The sequence below is a fragment of the Mastigoproctus giganteus genome, chromosome 8 (assembly GCF_048544385.1).
Source record: "Mastigoproctus giganteus isolate SK-2022 chromosome 8, ASM4854438v1, whole genome shotgun sequence".
NCBI lineage: Eukaryota > Metazoa > Arthropoda > Arachnida > Uropygi > Thelyphonidae > Mastigoproctus > Mastigoproctus giganteus.
Genome location: NC_143582.1, coordinates 212,932,642 through 212,955,419, shown reverse-complemented (window position 1 = coordinate 212,955,419; position 22,778 = coordinate 212,932,642). Strand labels below are relative to the sequence as shown.

Here is a 22,778-nt window from a genome sequence, read left to right as displayed (position 1 = left end):
CATGTTCGTCAAACATTTCTTTTTTGCTTCAATCAAATTCAGCGCGCATAGTTGCAAGTGCTGGATAAGCATTTAGGCAAATTCCGACTTATATAAAATTCAACTTATGTAGAACTCAATCGGGAAGTGGCTGTATTCTCGTGAGAATAAATGAATGAATAAATCATATCCAAGTTATTCCTCAGATCTAGTTCCACTGCAGCTCACATTAACAGATTAATTAGTAATACTTTTCCTTAACAAACCATAGCAGATTTTTTCTTTATACAAGTAAAACCTTTTTCATCTGGCACTCAGGGAACCAAAACACATCATTTGAATTTAACATCTTCAAGTTTATAAATTCATTAAATCCATGAAAATTCAGCAATAAGCATGGATGCACATTTCTGCTCTTAGAATTCCACTTGAGTACACCAAATACATAAAAATTCCAAAATAAATAAAAATTGAGATAAGATAAGCTATTTTATACAATAATTCAATCATAAAATTAACACAAATTAACACAATTTGCTAATTAACACAAACTGAAAATAAATATAAAAATATTTAACTTTATTTAGCAATAGCGTCAACTATACAATGAGAAATATATTTGTTTAAACTGGGAGAAAAAAAATAGCAACAGAAATGGTAGTGTCTGATCTGCTAGAACTGTCAAGTATAATTTCATGTATAAACAATAAGGTGTCATCTTTGAAACTATGACTAAGATTGTTTTGTACAATTAGGAAGGTAGAGAGAATAACAGCCACTAATACTGAACTGGTAATCAACATGCAAGAGATATTTCTCTGAGATGTCTGTCAATTCAAGGTGGTGAGAGACAATCAGACAATCAGGGGTGAGAGACAATCAGACTAACTGTTAGTTCTAACTATTTAGAACAAATGAACTTTTTGTTTTTAGAATTATAAAATTATTTACAGAAATAATTTAGAACTTCTCTAATAATACTTACAATTTTGCTTTTTCTACAAGATCAAATAATCGAGTTTCGTTAACTTGGGCTAAGCCACCAGCTTGAAGGAGGTCCATAAGGGCTTGCTGTCGTTCTTCCATTCTTGTATCATCACCTGGATTAGTTAAATATTCTAATACCTAAATAAATATGAGTGCACTTGTTTATTTATGATTTCAAAGAGTATTAATATAATATTAAGAATACTAAATTTATTAATAGCTATGAATGATTGAAAAAAGAAAGTTAATATATATAAAATTATATTGGAAGATATTGGAAGTATCAGCAATTTATGCCACAGGATAAATCATTTTTGATTTATCCTGTGACATTTATTTTGTTCCTTAGAGCTAATGAACAAAAATATTAAGGAAGGAAGGTATACTTTGTGGAGTATACTAACTGGTATTTAATTTTCATCAGTTTAATTTTTATTACTGGATATTACAGTGAAAAAATGGGCTGTTTCAAGCAGATTATGCTACTGCTACTCTGTGATTCTCAGATATGAAGAGAGGTTGGGCCTACTCCTCACTCTAAGTCCAGGAAGATATTAAATTGAAGAGGTTAAACTGAATTGCCTACTGTGTCTAGGCATAGCTGGATAGACATTATCTAGTAGAGTTACACTGTTGGATGACTTTACCTTAGTTTAATGTGGCTGTCAGAATTGGCAAACGGGATTATTAGCAACGGTAATTTTTGATTAGTAATAATGATTATGATTTGTTCTATGATTCCTTTTAAGAGATAAAGCTTACCATTCATTTGAATGGATCTCTGCAAAGTAGGCACAACTTATACCAATTCCACTGCTTCTGCTACTTCTGGAAGCATTCTTGATAGGTTTCTCTTGGAATAGCCAATAGTTAATGTGTCACGTTCTAAATAATTTCCTCATTTGTTGCAAAATCTATGACCTTTTAGGGGGCCTTAAGCTTTGGGGGAAAAATATCAAATATCCTTTAAACTTTGTGAACCATGCAGTCTTCAAACAACACCTACCATCTTCACTAAAAACTTTTTAATAATGTGTATTTCTGTTTCATCTGTTTCTAATTTGAAACAAAATCTGATGCAAATTTACTGCTCAGTAAAATCACTCATTTTAAAATGTGATGAAACATACAAAACATCTTGTATTCAATGCATGCTAATTAACACAAACTGAAAATAAATGGGCAACTCGTGCATTACTGTCTTAATAAGCCACCAAACATGTTTCTGACAGGTTGCAACTCTCTACAAAGATACAATTTTAATATATAAAGTCAGTTTCCAAACTTTTTGATCACAATTCATATATGAAACTTTCTTTATAACCAATCAATTTATCCAAAAATTTTAACAATTCATACATGTTCCCTATCCAACTCTTTACATAATCTATGCAAAGAGTTGTAGAGGGATCATCAATGAATCATGAATAGTCAAACGAATAGAATAAGGTTATCTGCAGAAAGATCTAAGTCTCCAAAAAACCTTAATTCATTTCATACAGGGTGATTCAGGAGGAATAGTAAATATTTTGGGAGGTTATAGTATCGATTATTCTGAGTAAAAAAGTTCATATAAACATGTGTCCAATTCTCAATGGATACGGAGATACAGCTGTTTAAAACTGGCATGAACAGCTCCCTGAATCAGATGTGACCAAGAAGCAATTATAACCTGAAGCTGTTTGGTGTTAGAAGAATGCCACACATCTTCACACATGCTGAATATACTGATATGGTGTTTGTCTACGGTTTTTGCGGTGGAAGTGCTACCATTGAATACCATTGATGGTTTCCTAACCACAGAATACCGAATTAAGGAGCATTTACTAGTGTTTACACCAAACTGCGTGAGACTGGTACAGTTCCCAGTGCTCATATTTCTTCTGAACGTGCAAATGAAGAAAAATGTGGATGAAATAGAACACATTCTTCAGTTAGTAGAACGTAGTCCTACTATCAGCACACGAAGAATTTCTAGGAGCATCGCTGTTCCACAGACAAGAGTATGGTGAATATTACGTGAGCACAGCTTGTATCCATTTTACATACCGCAGGTGCGACACCTTCAACCAGGAGACAACACCCAGCAATTGGAATTTTGTCGGTGGGTAAATGCTAATCGCTGATTAATTCCATTAATACTGTTCGGCAATGAAGCTACTTTCACCTGTGACGGTATCAACAACACCCATAACTCTCACAGGTAGTCAGATGAAAATCCACATGCCACTGTAGAAACAAATTTTCAACGTCGCTTCTCTGTAAACGTGTGGTGAGGTATCATTGACAATCAGTTGATTGGGCCTGTTGTATTACAAAATTATCCTACAGGGCCTACCTAGAACTTCTGCAAAACGAACTTCCACTACTATTGGAGGATGTTCCCTTGGCTACAAGGATTGGCATGTACTTTCAGCATCATGCTGAAAGTACATACCAATATAAAAGTACATATAGCTCCTGCATATTATACCCATCTGGTGATACAATATCTAAATTGAACTTTCCCTGAATGATGAATCGGCCGTGGTGGTCCTGTTCATTGGCCACCAATGTCTCCAGACCTCACTCTGTTAGATTTTTGTTTGTGGGGGATGGATGAACAGCGCAGTATACAAAGAAAAGGTAACTACAAGAGACGAATTGCTCACTTGCATTTTGGATACTGCTCCCCTCATAAAGGAATGCCAAGATGACCTCAGAAGAATAACATGTCATATTACCACAAGAGTTGCAAAGTGCATTGAGGTTGGTGGTGGGATTTTCAAACATTTATTGTGAACTGTAAAAAACTTGTCAATTTTTTGTGTTTTGTATCATTCAAAAAGTCAGTAAATGCAAACAATAAGTCTACAATCTACCAAGCCCCACTTATATTTTCTAACAGAATCCCAATTATCAGTAGCCTCAACCACTACTCATCTCAATTGTTCTAATTATTTGTTCTGTGATTCCTTTTGTTCCAAATGTGGTACCTGTACATATGTCTACTCTGTTATCCCCTTTATCAGAGACTTCTTAATTTGGAATCCCCTCAAGCTTAAAATCTTCTTATCCCATTCTGTCAAATTCTTCTGTTGCATCTATCATTCTTCCAACTGCACAAATCAATAGAACTCACTGATTTCCTTTCTTAGAAACTCTACTTTCTCCGATCTAACATTCCTGACAGTGAAGTAATTTTTCTCAATGAATTTAATGTTCCATACTCCAGGTGGCTTCAATTCTCTAGTTGTATTGATAAACTGGTAGAGATGCTGCAGATTTTGCAATTATTAATGATCTTACACAACTTTCTTGCTTATGTACTGGAATACTACACAATCCTAACCATATATACAATGCTCTTGATCTTTTCCTCACGTACAACCCTTTGGAGTACACACAGTTAATGCTAGCGGTCCTCCGGGTACTTCAGATCACAACTTGGTGATGCTATCTTCTCCAGTGGAGTCTCTTTCCCACAGTTATTCTCAATATTATATTGTTTGGCAAGAATGTGAAATGAGATGATCTATGAGATTTCTATTCCTGTTTTCCTTGGTTGGATCACCGTTTTAAATCTTCTGATCCTAATCAGAAGATCATGTTAGTGAAATCATTCTTGTAGGGATGAATTTCTTTACTCCCCATATGACTCTGATATCTTGAACTTGATCTAAATCTTAGTTTTCCACTGCTAAGGCTGTTCAGGATAAGGACATAGCACATTAAAATTTTCTGCCTCCACTAAAGTTCAAAACAGTTGTAAAAAAAATTATCAATTCAAACTAGATTTTGAACTTCCACCTCTGTTACAAACTGATGGTTCTGTTGTATCTTCAGCTAAAAATAAAGCTGGCTTTATTTTTAGAACTGGTACTACTTTCCCTCTAACTTTCTTTTGATGTTTTTGGTGAATCATCACCAACCATAAAAAATACATTCCACCGAATGCTTTTCATGGTCTTCTGACACAAGGATACCTGGATAGTTCTGAATAAGCTTTAAGCTAAGATGTCTCCAGATCCAAATGGTATTTCTCTACTTGTTCTCAAAACCAGTGCTCCAGGGCTTGCTCCTGTTTTGTGCCAGTTTTTTTACACTCCCTTATTCTACTGGCATTTTCCTTTTGCACATATCCAACCAGTTCTTAAAAGGGTTAAATCCCTTCTTTCCAATTATAATTATTGTTCCATTGCACTTATTTTTACTCTTTCCAATGTAATGGATAAATCCATTAACTGTAACTCTTATACTATCTCGAAACCTTTTATCTTATCAATGACACTGGTTTGTGTAGGTTTTGATGTTCCCAAAATTGATGGTGTTTCTGGTTGTACTTTTAGTGCTAATTTTAAAAATTTGAACCATTTTTACTTATCACAAACAGTAAGAAGTAATTCTTATATATACATTCCATGTACATGTAATATGTATACCACTTCCTTTATAACTGACAGGTATAGACATGCCCAGCTGTGTTTATACATGTCAAGACATATAAGTCTTGTAGCTATAAAATTGTGAAGTGTTTACTCTGCATTCAGTTGTGCTAACTAGTATCTATTCACATTGATTTTCACATTCTGAATCTTTGAAAAAAGCCAACTTGTAGTTGTGTGAACAATCCAAATTTGTTTTTTTTTTTTACATTTGCAATAACTGTGTTGTGACAAAATAAAGGCAAAATAAAACATCACTTGTGAAAAATGTACATGCCTCATATATTAGAATTAAATTATGCAAGCAAGACAAAAATTGTCCCACCTCCATACATGTGTGGAGGACTTCAGATTGTGGAAATGTGGTAAAAAGAAAGCCATGACATTTGCCATTCCCATGGTGCAGAGAGAACCTTGGGATCATACTAATTACTGCTAATTTTGCTTCATAAATGTAGCAAGTTATAACTTGAAGAACAAGCTGAGCATTGTGTACCCCAACAATATTACTTCAGCTGTAAGGCCAGTATTCTATTCACCTGAACCACCTCCACCAACTATTCTTGAATGTATGCCTTGAAATCCCAAATCCAACATCTGTGATCTACAGAATGATATAAATTATTCTAAGGAAGAAATTCACAACTCTGGACTACAGTATTTACAGAAAGTAAACTCCACAATCTCATGAGAGATTTAAAATCTACCTAAAAGGTCTGCAGAGCTTTTAGGGTCAAGACAACTGAAATCCAAGAATCTGCCAGCCACAGGAAGTCTTTTCATCATGGTACAGACAATGTGAAACTGGTTCACCATTTTTCTCAAGAAGGCTTAATGATATATTGCAACGTTCCTGTAGTTATGAACTTTTTTGAATTTTCTGCTAACCAACCGAGTGGAGACTATTTACTGACTCATTGAAGCAAAACCTCAAAGGAGTTTCATAATGGGAAAAAGTATGTATCCATTCCTGTAGCCCATTCAGCAAACTTAAAAGAAAACCAGAAAAACGTTAAGCTTCTTTTGGAAAAAATGCAGTACAGGGATCATGGTTGGTTAGTGTGTGGAGATTTTAAAGTTATTGGTCTGCTACTTGGTCAACAACTTGGTTGCACAAAAAAATGACTTGCATTCTGTGCAAGTGAGATAGTCAAGCAAGAGTGAAATAATGTGAAAGGAAAGTATGGAAAGTATAATAATAATAATAATAATAATAATAATAATAATAAAATTCTTTATTAAAAGAAATGTAGTATCTGACACCAGGTAAAAAGAATATTAAAGATGAGCCACAAATTAAAACAGAGTGCTGTTACATCCTCTGCATGTATTGCTAGGTTTAATGAAACAATTTGTCCAAACCCTGAATAAAGAAGGAAACTGATTCAGGTATGTTTGCATTAAATTCCCATTGCTTATATAGAAAAAAATCAAAAACAGGAATTGTTGTTGGACCTGAAATTTGCAAGCTGCTACTAGACTCTGTATTTGAAGGAGCTATGAATCAAACTGAAAGACATGCTTGGAATGGCTTTAAAAATGTGGTATGCAATTTTCTTGGGAAACAAAAAAAAAAAAAAACTGCCCAAATTACAAGACAATCGTGAATGATGTGCTGGAGAAGTTCAGAAAACTCAGCTCCAATCATCAGTGTTAATATACACTTCTTGCACTTTGGTCTCAACTATATCCCAAAAAATTTAAGTAGTTTAAGTGATGACCAGAGAAACAGATCCAATCAGAATATATATAAAAAAAAAAAAAAAAAAAAAAACTAAGAAAGACAGAATGTCAGTATCATGGCTGTCTACAGCTGGATGCTAAAAAGAGGAACAGTCACTGAAACTAGCTGCTGATGATGTCAAAAATGTGCACGTTTATCCTAGTCTAGTGCATGAGAAATCCAGTTGGCAGCCACCTTTGCTTGACAGAACAATAGCTTTTGATATTCCATATTTTTATCAGTCTTTTATATAAAAATAACCTACTTGTAAAATCTGTAAAAATACAAAATAATCAGAAGCACCTGTACCAATATAGTTTTTCTTTTTTTCTTTTCTTTTTTTTTTGTAAAAAATTCTAATGTGATAGAGCAAAATTTAAGTACCTTTTGAAATTTCCATTAAAAATGTAGATCAGATTTCTTATCAGCAGTAAAACATAGAGAACTTCTTAAAATGCAGATGGTATAACTACTAATAGATTCCATTAGTGTTAATCCCCTGATGATATCTTAGCCAAATTTGTTGGAACAGTTTGGTAAAATTCAAGCAGTTGTTCATGAACTTTCCAAGGCTTTTGATAACAATTGACACAGAGGTTTTCCAAACAAGCTTCCACATTATGGTCTGCCTTCTACGTTTTGCAAATGGGTAGCCAGTTTCTCTATAACTGTTCACTGTAGGTAATGGTAGATGGCTTTCTATCTTCTAAATTTTCAACTAATGCTAGTGTTCTCCAAGGTAAAGTTCTTTCTCCCACTCTTTTCTTTTTGTATATTAATGACCTACTTTCCCTGATGGGAAAAACTGATTCTGACCTAAATATAGCACACTATATTCTACCTCCCAGTTTAAGAAATCTTGATCTGCACAACTTTAATTTCTTGAATACCCAGAGCCAATTCCTTAATTACTGATCTCAGGTAATTCTTCAATGAAGCACAAGAAAACTTAGTTAATCTCAATCCTTCTAAAATTCTGTACTATCATATTTCTTGCAAAAGAGTCTGTTGGTCCCATGCTCATTACTGATAATACTCAGATTTTTAGACAAAATTACATATCTTTATTGGGGAACATTCTGACTTCTAATCTCTAGTGGCATAATGTCATCATGTATATTGCTTCCTTTGAAAGTGGTATATGGCATGTTAACCAACCTTACTTTACATAAATAACTGAAAGCACTCAGCTATCATTAGTTATGTAAATAGCAATCTGCAGATCATTCTCCAATAGGGAGGAGAAAGGAAGAGAATTAGGTTAATTTCAATCTCCCAAAATTTCTCTCTTGTCTTCTCAACAGAAAACAATCTGCTGTATCTATACTCATCCTAAATAACAAAGCTGTGTTTCCAGAGACAAACACATTTTTTGACTCAGAATAACCTTAAATTCAAATCTCTCTTGGCATATAGATGTTACAAATACTGCTTCCTCTACGTCCAGAATATTGTTCCCATACCTGTAGTGGTTTAACAAGTACCTCTCTAAAACTCCTTGCTTATAGTAGGAAGAAAGTTATAAGATTAATCAATGATCCTCTTTCACTAACATACTTCGTTTAAGGTTCCGGAAACATTCTACTGCCGCTGAATAATGCATTTTCTACAGATATTTTTAAGAGAACTTTTCATCTGAGACCTCAAATATAGAGTTGTCATATCACTATAATGTCACCATTTTCTTTTAAACCAGTCGGAACATATGCACCAATAATCAGCATTTATCCACATTTCAACTCAAATTACAAACTCACCGAACAAACTTTCTTCAGCTTCATCTACTTCCTCTATTCTCTGGAATAACTGTCTCTCTCAATATGCATTTCCCAAAAATTACTCATTTATGGTTCCACACTACTAGAGGTCTCAGCAGTTAGCATTTAGGACTGCCATTAAAAATGCAAGGCTGCATTATGGACTACATCATTATTCATTTTAATAAACAAATCTCCAACGAATCTTTAAATCTCTTTACTTATATAGAAATTTTCTAATTTTTTTCTGATGTCTGTTTATCCCTTTCAGCAGGCAATGAATTCACTAATTGTGTGTGGGCTCAAGAGAGGTGAGTTTTCCAATATAGGATGTGCTTTGAAGTGTAAACTTCTCCACGGAATTTAACTTCTGTATATAAATGAAAACTATGTAAAAAAATGCTTTTAAATATTAATTTGCTCTTATTTTGGATTGATAGCACACTATTAGAGTGATATTATTCTCAAAATTAAAATCAAAAATTTATTAAAAACATGTGCATCATTACTCTTTTTTTTTTTTTTTTTTGATGCAATATCCTTTACATCTATTTATGCATATGTGATTCAATTCCATCAACTTCTCAATCTTAATTCCACAGAATCTTCAACTAGCTAATTGGCTAATGCCTAAATGGAGAACAGGTGTGAATTTATATTTTCAAAACTATTTTTGTGTTGCCATCTCTTATTAACCGAGTCTACAATTACTTGGAAACACAGATAACAGTTAGTAATACATACTGGCAGATTATAGCAGTATTGTGTATAAACTGCTTTAATCTTTTAAACTAAATGGACACATTGTTTGAAATAGCCTTTAATTTGCTAATATATGTATATACCAGTCAGTCCACATATAAAAAATGTAAATCTATGTATGTACTCCTGTAAGGACTAATCAACAAACAAGACGATTTTTTTTTATTTATTTTTTTTTATTTAAAATAAATTAATATTTCATTCTTTAACCATGATTATTGCCAATTCAAGTTTCACACAAAAACACTTCATAACAATTGTGTTTTTTGTAACTAAATTCTGAGATGTATCTTGTTTAAGATGATCGTGTCTTACAGTTGGCTGGGAAATCCTTTTTGTCAACTTATGATGGCATACACAGATTTATGGATACATGCATTTGTGTGGGTTATTAACATGCCTGACTTTGCTTACTGGAGGCTTGAAGTGGTGAAACCATTGTTTAGTCTCCAGAGCAAAGTTTCTGGCATCCCTCTCCTCCAACCTATGCACAGTACTAAGTACTATAGGTTGTGGTACCTTTCGTGTTTTCATAAAAAAAAAAGTTATTCATTACGTTCTGAGAAAACGTTAGACCACCAGTGATGAACTGATGGAATGGATGGGAGGGAGACACTGTAGAAAATATACTGGCACATAGCTACCCATAAAATAATTCATACTATTAAAGTATTTATGAGTAGCTATGTGCCAGTATATTTTCACTGTGTCCCATCCATTCCGAAATTATGCAGCAACAAACTTTCATCTTTCAAGTAGGGTTACCTTTTTATATTTATTAACAAGGTCTAAAGCAACACTGCTGTTATTCAAAGAAAGAAAGCATCAAGTATTTAAATTGCATCTTCAGAAAATTTTCCCAAACTTTTAATAAAGCATGAAAATTTTCAATCCCAATTGTTATTAAGATCATTACCTGTTCAAACAGAAGGCGGTTTACCACAATGATGTTTTCGGGTTTAGCTATTTGCCTTGCAAGGAATGTGAAGAGTGCTCCTACTTGTGTTGGCTGAAATAGAGAATAGTAAAATATAATACATTTATCCATATATAAATAAGTTTTGAACTAAAGTGTTTTTCTTTGTTTTAAACAATTCTGAAATATGTAGAAGTCAGCTCAGTGATGGAAAAATTGAGTGATCTTTCATTTGAAACCTAAAGGGAAATTTTTCAAAAATCATCATTTGCCCTTTTCACTAATCCTCAAATATACAAGCACACAAAATCTCCTCAAACAATGTCAACCACTGTCATGAGTGAGTATAGTTCTGCCCATGCAACAGTCTGAAGTGATTAGTCCACAATTTGGTGCATGCTACAGTGTCTATTCAGGATGATGTAAATTTGAACTCCAGAAAATTTTAGTTATCTCTTTTAAAAATATAATAATCAAACGTACTTTTTAATAATAATTTTACTTACTTATAGAATAAACAATTTACTGATATGGGTACAGAACATACTAGATCAGAGATTCCCAAACTTTTATAACTGAGCCACCCTTAATTTTTCATAAATTTCACATGCCCAGCAAGTTCCAGAACAAGTGCAAATAAACAGATGACCTAAAATTTAGCTATGAACATAGATACTTTTATAAATTAATATATACTTCACTACATTTAATCTTGAAGAAATGCAATACGAATAAAACATGAATAACAGAAATAAATAAAAAATGCTTTGTATCTGGATTAGTGGGATGGTTTGTCCATGAAGTGCTTCATGAAAACAAGCACCCTCCCAAAAAAAAACAAGTGTGCCCTCCAAGAGGGATGGGCCTGTGTGCCACACTTTGAGAACCTCTGCACTAGATGAAAATTAAATGTAATTTTAGTCTATAAATAAAAAAATAAATAAAACCAGCTTTACTTCTTTTATAGGCATCTCACAGTTGCAATGCACAGCTTAAATCATTAATACTGAAATGTAGAAGACTACATTTCAATCAAAGTCAATCCTTTGATTCTGTGTTTGGTACTTCTGTTCCCTTCGTTAGTACAAAAATTCCACTCAGGCATCCTGGGTACTATTATATTGTGATATTTGTATTTCAAATGGAACTAAGAGATAACTTGCATTGATATGAATATAAAATATTTATGTCTCTTCTAAAAAGGAAGAAAAAATTCAAAGCTGTTGTATGCAACTTTCTCCACATTCAATTAAGCATTATTTCCATTTTGTACACTAATTTTTACCTTATGATATCTTGGAAATGCTGACAAGACCTTTGTGAACTGACTTAAGAGAGCTTAATGCACTTTAATAAAAACATGTAAACTATTAGACTTTGCATGTGCCACAAAAATCTATGTCCAAAATGAAATACATTTTCTTATAATTGTAGAAAGGAGAAAAATGAATGCACTGGGTGTGGCATTAAAGAGACAACATGGCTTGTATCTTCCACATTGCATAGTTTAAGTATAATTTATAAATTCAGATAATTAATGATATATTAATATTTATAAATACCAGTTTTCTGCTTAAGCATAAGGTACTTACAGAAAATCCTTCACTCTCAACCATAACTTGAAGAAGTATATCTACAATTCTTTGCTTCTGAGATATTCTATATGAAAAAATAATCATCAGAATTTATGCCTAGTTGGGTTAACAATGGTAGTGTAAGCAAAAAACTACAACCATATGAACAAAAAAACTAAAGCAGGAAAATCTGTTTTATAGCATTTTCAAAAAACACTGAACTAAAATGAATCAGAAAATAAAACAAACCACAAATTAATTAATTATTAAATGACTACTTTGTCTTATGTATTTTGTAGCAAGCAGAATTTAAAGTGCCATGAATAAATGCTACGGTCTTTAATACTCAAGATTTATCCAATTAATAAATTGGGTTACTAATTTATTTCACAGATATGAAATATCTGTGAAATAAATAATATCTTGATATTATTTATTTCACTTGATATTATTTATTAAATAATAAAATTAATATCTATATTAATTTTAATACTGCTATATTAAAAAAAAATTTAACTTCTTTATTATTAACTCATGAGAAATCCACTAATCAAGACGGCCCACTATCTGATGAGATAAGTAAGTTTTGAAACAGGATGTCATTGAAATACCACACACTTTAAATAAATAACAGACCAACCTTTTAGGAATAAGAGGGGATGTCCATAGTCCAGCAATTAGTGTGTGGCCATTTTTATTCAGCACATACACATTTTTTGCAATGAGGTTGTATTATTATTATTATAAGGTTGGTGACCACTGTTTACCAATTTTTCTATCATGTTTACGATGAGAAAACTTTTCAGAAGCATTGGAAATTAATGTTTCAGTTTAAATGGCACATAAGAGGTGTGACAATAAAGTTCCCAGATTGGTGCTGTTGCAGTCATGTGCAGTGAATTTGGAAATAAACTGAAGTGGTATGTTGTAGTTCAAACTTCTTCAAACAGATGGTGGTACAGAGACTGTCCAGTATGCAAACAGACTACAAATAACAACCAGTGTCATTAATGTTCTGTGTCATAATTTTGCAATGGAGCAATGAACAAATATCAAATTTTGCTTTAAACTGGGAATATCTGCAACAGAAATGTATGAAATTACATTAGCATTAGTAGAGGTATTTGATGCAAGAAAGCAAGCTTATGCAGCATCAGCCAAAAAAAAAAAAAAAAGAGAAACCATTTCCACTTCACCCCTCTGTTCGTTCAAAATACCTGTCCAGCTGAGCCTTAAACTTATTTAGGCTATCAACTTCCACAACAAGGGATGGAAGTCTGTTCCACCAACCAACCACCCGCTGGCCAAAGGCAAATTTCCGCACGTCTATCCTACATCTGTCTTTCCTCAATTTGAATTTATGCCCTCTCAGGTGATTATTCTGAGCGAGAGGAAGAATCCCATCAGCATTGAGCATGCTCAAACCATTCAAGGTTTTATACACTGCTATCAGATCACCTCGCTGGTGCCTAGTCTCAGACACTGTAATTTGCAAAACTTAAGCCTTTCATCGTAAGAGCACCCCTTTGTTCCATTCACTAATCTTGTTGCCCTTCTCTGTACTTGTTCCAGCAGCTCTACATCCTTCTTGAAATGAAGCCTCCAGACCTGTATACAGTACTCTAGGTGTGGCCTGACCATTGCCTTATACAAGGGAATAATCACCTCCTTATCCCTGCTAGAAAAATTCCTATATATCATTGACAATACTCCATGAGCTACTCTTGCAGCCCATCTGCACTGCTCAGAGAACTTCATATCTGCCTGCACAACCACCCCCAGGTCCCTTTCATTCTCTACCACTGTCAGTGTAGTACCAGAGTTGATACGTTGCTCTGGGGTTGCTGTTTCCCACATGTGTAGTACTTTACATTTGTCAATGTTAAACTTCATTTGCCACCTCTCAGCCCATCTGCCCAACCTTTCCAGATCCTGTTGGAGCAGCATAGTGTCAGTAGTGTCCTTGACAACCCTGCCTACCTTTGTATCGTCTGCAAACTTCGACATTAAGCTTGATATACCATCATCAATATCATTTATGAATACAGAAAACAATAATGGACCCAACACTGAGCCCTGAGGGACTCCACTAATAACATTAGTCCACGACGAGCAGTGTCCATTGATTACCACTCTCTGTCTTCTCCCCCTCAGCCACCCCTTTATCCACAGCAGCAATTTGTCTCCAATGTCACACTGCTCCAATTTGTGCAGCAGTCTTCCATGTGCAACAGTATCAAAAGCCTTTCTAAGATCCAAGTATATAATATCAAAGCTATTCCCTGCATCCAGTTCCTTTGTGACTGCATCATAGTATCCAATCAAATTGGTCAGGCAAGACTTCCCCTTAACAAAACCATGCTGTGTCCGAGCTATAACTGAAGTCTTGCCTAAATGATCCTGCAGTGCTTCTTTAACCAGTGCCTCCATTAATTTTCCTGGAACAGAAGTTAAACTCACAGGTCTATAATTACTTGTGCCAGCCTTTGATCCTCCTTTGTGAATTGGGGTCACATTTGCACATCTCCAGTCTGTGGGTACCTCCCCTGAGTCCAAGGAAGCTCTCAAAATTATGGCTAAGGGTTTGCTTACTTCCTCTGCTGCCTCCTTTAATATAACTGGATAGATCCCATCCACCCCATGTGCTTTTCTTGTGTTTATCTTCAACAATTTCTCCTCCACTTTACTCTCAGTTATTACAAGATTCTCTAGCTTACTGCTAGAGTTGAATACACCTCTGGCTTTCCCCTCGCAAAATAACTCCTCATGTGTGAATGTCGATGCAAAATATTCATTTAGTTTGTTAGCTACCTGAGCAGGATCATCAACAGTTGACCCATCGATATCAAGTGGACCAATCTGATTCATCCCCATCCTTCTAGAGTTTACATAAGTAAAGAACTCTTTGCTGTTTTTCTTTGCATCCCTTGCCAAAGATTTCTCGTAATCTGCCTTCGCCTGCCTAACCTCCTTTGTAACTTGGTTACAGATCAAACTGTATCTATCATAGGCTTCTGTGTCATGTGTTAATTTGTATGTATCCCATGCATGTTTCTTCTCTGCCATATGCCTCATCAGTTCATCTGACATCCATTTAGGCCTAAACCTTGAACAATATTTCTTATTTGGTATGTAAAGCCTAGTAGCTTCCAAGATAAGTTCTTTGAATGCTTCCCATTTTGCATTTGCTGTTGGTAACATCATCAGTTGGTCCCACTGTATAGAATTTAAATACTGTCTCAGTCCATCATAGTCGCCTTTACGAAAGCAATAACCCTTCCCTTTACCCCTAATGGTAGTTACCTCTTTGAGTAAATCCCACTTCAGCACACTGTGATCACTGCCACCTAGTGGTTCATTTATCTGCAGATTCTTAATGCATGAAGAATCACTGCTGATAATCAAATCAAGAGTATTACTCCCTCTAGTTGCCTCCCAAACATGCTGATATAGAAAACAATCATCCAATAAATCCACAAAAGCCTTGCTAGTGTGTGAGTGACCAGCCCCCAAATTCCAGTCAATATCTGGGAAATTAAAATCTCCCATTATAAGACTCTCTGATTTACTGGCCCACTCTATTTCCCTGTACAGTTTCTTATTATACTCATCAGAGTCATTAGGTCTATGGCACACTCCTACTCTCAATTTTGATCTCCCAATGCTTATGTCACACCAAACTGACTCGACACTGCACTGTCCAGCGATGCCCACTGGCTTCGCTTCCTTGGATTTTATATATTTCTTAACTAACAGCATAACCCTTCCTCCCTTCCTATCCAGTCTATCCTTTCTGTAGACGTACTCCCCAAATTCCAGTTCTGCATTCCTTATATCTGTGTGACACCACGTCCCTGATATCCCAACAATATCTGCCTTTGATGTTTTGAGCAATACCTCAAATTCATCAAATTTATTTACTAAACTCCTAGTATTGGTGTACACGCAAGTATACATGCACCTATTTCTATTCTTAGCTACCCTAAAACTGTGTTCGCAGGCCGGCCACTAGTTAGTACACCGGACTGAACCTATTGGTAACTCTCTAGGAAGCTTCCGGATCAGCTAGTGTATAATCTTGCTACCTCTACTCTGCCAGATAGTGACTGGAGGGAGTCCGAGTAGTGTGTATGCGGGGAGCATTGTCGAGGCCACGTTATGTCAAGGATCTGGGTATATTCTTACCACATGTACGCCATATCCAAAAATTTCATTACTTCATACAGCATGTCCCACCCACTTTTTCTTACTATTGAATACACCATGAATTGTCAAAATAATAGAGCAAGCTTATCTGCGAAAAGATCTAAACCTCCCAAGGACTTCTAATTCATTTCACAAATATACGTGGTCTCAATTCTAATCTCAACGATGTCCATTTCCACTTGCAGTCTTCCAAACCCCATGTACTTTTTCTGACTGAATCTCAGTTATCAGTTGATTCAACTACTGCTCATCTCAGATGTCCAAATTATTTGCTGTATGATTCCTTTCGCCTCAAAGGTGGTACCTTGTGCATATGTCCGTTCTGATATTCCCTGTCAGAGACTTGGCAATTTGGAATCTCCTCTCTTTGATCTTCTCTGGCTTAAAATCTCTCTACCTCATTGTGTAAAATTCATCTGTTGTCTCTACCATTCTCCCAACTCCACTAATCACTTGGAGCTCTTTGACTTCCTCTCTTTGCAACTTGACTTTCTCCAGTCCAACTTTCCTAACAGTGAGGTAATTTTCCTTGGTGATTTTAACGTTCACAACTCCAGCTGGCTTCCATTTTCTGGTCACACCGACCCAGCAGTTCGAGATGCTGAGGCTTTTGCAATTACTAATGACCTAGCACAGATTGTTCATTTACCTACAAGAATACCGGACAATCCTAATCGTACAGCCAATACGCTTGATCTTTTTCTCACAAACAACCCTTCTAAGTACAAGGTTGAAGTGAGAGGTCCTTTAGGCACTTCAGATCACAACTTGGTGATTGCCTCTTCTCCAATGGAATCTTTATCTCATGGCTATTCCCAACCTCGTATTGTTTGGCATTACATGAATGCAAAATGGGATGACCTGCGAGACTTCTTTTCTTCTTTTCCTTGGTCTGATTACTGTTTCAAAACTTCTGATGTCAACGTTTGCTCAGTTCGTGTCAGTGAAATTATTCTTGCAGGAATGGAATCCTTTATCCCACACTCCACTTTAAAATCTCGTCCTTTATCTAAACCTTGGTTTTCCAATAAATGTGCTAAGGCTGTCCAAGAGAAGAACGTTGCATATCGTAATTGGCTTGTTTCTAATTCTTCAGTTTCATTTTCTGCCTACACCAAAGCTCGCAACAATTGTAAAGCAGTTATTAATCAGTCCAAACTAGAGTTTGAACAGGCTAAGAGTAGAAAACTTGCTTCTTGCCGTAATGGTAGCCGAGCATTCTGGTCTCTTGCCAAAGCTATTGGCCGCAACTTTTGCCCATCTCTGCTCCCACCTCTGTCCAAACCAGATGGTTCTGTTGTCACTTCAGCCAAGGATAAAGCTGACCTGCTAGCATCCCATTTTTCTTTGAGCTCATGTATTAATGATCTTGGTAAAACACCTCCCACCATTCCTAACACGCTCCATTCAATGCCTCCTGTGGTCTTCCGTCAAAAGGATATCAGAAGAATTTTGATGAATCTTGATGCTAAGAAAGCTCCAGGTCCTGATAGTATTTCTCCACTTGTTCTCAAAACCTGTGCTCCTGAACTTACTCCTATTCTTTGCCGCCTTTTTTCACTTTCTTATTCCAAAGGTGTTTTTCCTTCTGCTTGGAAATTTGCTCATATCCAGCCAGTTCCTAAAAAGGGTGACAAATCCCTCCCATCCAATTATCGTCCCATTGCAATTACTTCTACTCTTTCTAAAGTAATGGAGAAATCAATTAACCGCCAACTCTTAAACTACCTAGAAACCTTCCTTCTGATCAACGATCGCCAGTATGGATTCTGTCAGTGTTGATCCACTGGTGATATTCTGGCTTATGTTACCCATTTATGGACTAATTCAATGGAAAGGTTCGGTGAAACACAAGTAGTTGCTCTTGACATCTCAAAGGCTTTTGATCGTGTTTAGCATAAAGGTCTTCTAAACAAGCCTCCATCTTATGGTTTGCCAACTGTTTTTAGTAATTGGTTATCCAGTTTTCTCTCTGATCGCTCACTGAGGGTGATGGTAGATGGCTCTCTGTCTTCAAACTTCTCCACTAATGCCGGTGTCCCCCAAGGTTCAGTTCTTTCCCCCACTCTTTTCCTCTTGTATATCAATGACCTTCTTCCATTGACTGGAAATCCTATCCATAGTTTTGCCGATGATAGCACATTGCATCCAACTTTCCATTTTGAGAAACCTTGTCCAGCTCAATCAGCTTCAAGTTCTCGAAAATCTGCTGCCAATTCCTTAAATGCCGATCTTCAGGTAATTCTCCAGTGGGGCAAAGACAACTTAGTTGATTTCAACCCTTCTAAAACTCAATCTCGTCTTATATCTCGCAAAAAGGATTGTTCTGCTCCTATGCTTATCTTTAGTGACACTCTGATTTCTAGGCAAAATGATAAATGATATTTGGGGATTACCCTGACTTCTAATCTTTCTTGGCACAAGCACATTACAAATATTGCTTCCTCTGCATCTAAAAAACTTGGTTTTCTCTTTCGCTCTCGGCGTTACTTTTCTCCCAAACAGCTGCTCACTCTGTATAAATCGCAAATCCGCCCTGCCATGGAATATTGTTCCCACATCTGGGGTGGTGCCCCCAAAACCTCCCTCAGGCTTCTTGATTCCATTCAGAAGAGGGCAGTTAGGTTAATTAAAGATTCATCTCTAACAGAGTCTCTCCACTTGCTGTCTCATAGACGCACTGTTTCTGCTGCATGCCTCTTCTACAGATACTTCCATGGGCACTGTTCTTCTGAATTGGCTTCTATAATTCCCGCTCTCTCTTTCAAAACAGTCCGAACACGTGCCGCCACCAGCCAACATCCATTTATTGTCCAACTTCAAACCCACAGAGCCAACTTTTCATCTTCCTCATTTATTCATTCAACTGCCGTTTTCTGGAACAACCTTCCTTCATACGCATTTCCTGAAAATTACAATCTACAGAAGTTCAAGTCCAATGTCAACAAATATCTTCTTTCGTCTTCTCAATCTCCAACCCAAGCACGGTACTAAGTACTATAGGTTATAATACCTCTCGTGTTTGGGGTTCTCATAAAAAAAAAAAAAAAAAACCCCTAACACACCCATGTGTTTACTTGTACCGCAATGACTCCCAGCAGTCTCTGAAATATCCTGCATCTTGTTTTTCAGGCTTCTGCTCATTCCAATAGAAGCAGTGCAAGAATCTCTTTCACCTCTGCCAGTGGCTACTGTTAATCTATTCGTCTTTGTCTCCCCCCAAGTAGGTTTTCCGACCCACCTAACACTGCCTCGATAGCATCAGCAAATATTCTTGCATCCTTTCTATTTAAGTGTATCCCATCCCTGTAGAAACAATCTCTCCTGTTAACAAGTACAGTCCAGGCTGAAAAAAATTCTACCCCTTGAGCCTTGCACATTCTTTCCAGGGCCGAATTGATCGAAAAGGCTCTCATCATATACTCCCTCCTATCGTGTCTGGGCAGAATTGCAGACACTTTCAAATTCAACCCTATTTCATGGCTTTTTTTCAACAGTGACCTGTACTTGTTAAGCAATTCTACTGGCTCTTACTCTTGATATCATTAGTGCCAACGTGTACAACTATATCACCTTTTGTGCCCTTAAAAGATGATATCTGCTCTAAAACGTCATCAACCTTTGCCCCTGGCAGACATACCCTGGTCCTGTTCCACCTATTCTTTTTACAAAGCATGTTCCCCATTTCCCTGACAATAGAGTCACCAACAACTACTAGTTCCTTTAGGACCAGCGCATTCTGCCTTGGGGGTTGCCGCTGTGTTGCACGATGATTAAAATTGTTAAAAACTGTTCATCGTGAAGAAATATTACATCATACCAGTGTGTTTGAATGGTATAAGCGGTTCAGAGACGGACATGAGGAAGTTCACAATGACCCGAGGAAGTGGGCGTCCATCAACCTCTCAAAATGAGGATAAAGTTGCAAAAGTTCGGGAAATTGTGGCAAGAGATCATTGTTTTAACTTCTAAATATACTCAGAATGATGGCTGATTAGTTAAATATAAATAGGTAGATAATTCATCAAATTCTTTGTGAAGATTTAGGGAAAAGAAAAGTCTGTGCAAAATTTGTGCTGCACAGCCTCATGAATGAGCAGAAGCAATGAAGAGTGTCATATGCAAAGACTTCATCCTGATATTTGTGAAGACTCCTGATTTCCTTGACTATATTGCCACTGGAGATGAGTGTTGGATGTTTTAGTACAACCCAGAGATCATGACTAAAGCTGATGTTTTTTGACAAATAGTGTGATTTACAAGGAATTTGTACCTGAAGAGGAGAGTATGTTGTATTCTACATACAGGTGCTTTGAAGACTATTGACGTGTATTTACCGGGTGAGGCCACAATTTCAAGAGAAAGGAAGCTAGTTCTCAATGCACGACAATACCCTCACCCATTCTGCACTTGTTTTATTATTATTATTAGCCATATGGTGCAAGGAAACCTGAGGCTTATGCTGCGACAGCCAAAAAAAATTTGAGTACCCTGAGAGAGAGAGAGAGAAGTAGGAGGGAATCACCAAAAAAGAGAAGAATAATGATATCCAGCTCAGGATCCTGGTTGTGCCAAGCCCATGCTTACCAGATATGAGCCCCTGGGGTTGTGAAGACATTTCTGATGAAAGCCGACATTGTACAGTGCTAAATTTATCAATTTGGCACTTATCAAGTCTATCTAAGTCACTGCATTCTAGATAGACTTCAGGGTCAGAAAAGTGGCAAGCTATGCTTTAATCCAGCAAAGTGCAAAGTCTTACACTTGGGAACAGTAACCACAAAATAACTTATACACTTGAATGGGGTTGAACTAAAGTCAGTAGTGAAAGAAAGGGACTTGGGAGTTACGATACGGTCAGACATGAAATTCTCGGAGCATTGCCCACAGGTTGCAAAGAAGGCCCATGGTGTCCTATCAATGATTTATTGAACATTTGCTATTAGAGATAAGGATGTTATAATCCCATTATATAAGGCTATTGTTAGACCACACTTGGAATACTGTGTTTAAGTGTGGAGACTGCACCTAAAATAAGACAGAACTCCTGGAAAGGGTTCAGAGAGATGGGTAACCCACCTGGGGAGATCAGCAAAAGGATGTCCCTATGAGGAAAGACTTTGAATATGTGGGTTGCACAGCTTGGAAACTAGGCACCTTAGAGGCAACTTGATTGAGGTGTTTAAGGCTCTGAGAGGCAGTAGTAAAATGAATGAGGATGAAATTTTCACAGTTATAAATGATTCTAGAACCAGGAGCCACAAATTCAAGTTACTAGGAGAGATGTTTACACTGGATTACAGGAAGTTTTATTTTAGCCAGCAAGTTATAAATTACTGGAAAAGTTACCTACATTGGGTAGTAGAGGCTGACAGTTTGGGGAAATTCATAGGTCAGCTGGATAGTTACCTACGGGAGGAGGGAAATGCATAGGTTGTCTATTTCCTTTTCTCTTATTATTATTTACCTTATTTAATTTTATTATTATTATATTTTTTTTGGCTGGTGCAGCATAAACCTTAGGCTTCCTTGCACCATATGGCCATTACTAATATATGAAAAATATTTAATGAGAATCTAAAAGTTATTTTCAGAAGAATCTAACTTTTTTAATCTCTTGCAACTGTAATATTTCATCTCTCTTCACTTCTTTGCAAATTCTGGACTCTGGCACTCAGAAGTGGGTACCAGAGAGAATCAATGAAGCTTGATGACTACAAGTAGTTATAACTAGTTGGCCAACAATAATTCACAGAACCATTACAAAATATTTACTTGCTATATATTATAGCTTCATCATAACCAATGTCACATAAGGATGCCACCGCTTGATAGCCTGTCATCTGGTTTCCTTTCACCAACCCATCATTATCTGTGCCTTGGAACTCCCTTCATTAGCCTTGTATGCATTTGCTGAACTAATTTCTTAAATGCTTGTCTGAAGCCTCGTTGATCTGCTCTTCTTGGAATGACTCCATCATATTGATTTTTCTTAGTTGAATTTCTTTCCATGACATTCAGTTCAAGTCATACAAACATCTGAAGTGATGAAGGCTTGAATTAGCAGCTCTGGAGGGTGGGAGGGGATGTTCTGTGTCACTGTGCAGCAGCGTGCTAGACATGTATGTACGAGGTGTCACATATAAAATAAATAATTTGTATATAAGCAACACACAGGCAGATAATCACTTATCAACCACTTATAAAAGAAAGAAAAATATTAATTTACTGAAGATCGACAGTCACACACCTGGGTGTTAAATACAGCAATGATCTTGGCACAAAAATTAAAAATCCTCAACTTTCACAGTTCAGGTTAAATTTCCACAATCTAAGAAACACATGCAAACCCTGTTACCAACAATGCCTCTCATAAAAGTATGCTGAAATGGTATTACATCTGTGCTGATTTCTTCCAATGCTTTTAAACCAGGAAATTTTAAATCTGTG

General features: G+C 36.2%; 1 protein-coding gene across 1 annotated transcript in view; it reads right to left on the bottom strand.

Annotated features, from left to right (window-relative positions):
* Window positions 1–22,778, bottom strand: part of Vps8 (vacuolar protein sorting 8) — a 286,412-nt gene that overhangs the window by 83,026 nt on the left and 180,608 nt on the right. Inside the window, exons 26-28 of the mRNA XM_090380461.1 lie at window positions 12,141–12,207; window positions 10,549–10,641; window positions 965–1,104 (exon numbers count right to left, since the gene is read on the bottom strand). Coding sequence (XP_090236587.1) covers window positions 965–1,104; window positions 10,549–10,641; window positions 12,141–12,207 — 300 coding nt within the window. The remainder of the gene's footprint in view (window positions 1–964; window positions 1,105–10,548; window positions 10,642–12,140; window positions 12,208–22,778) is intronic.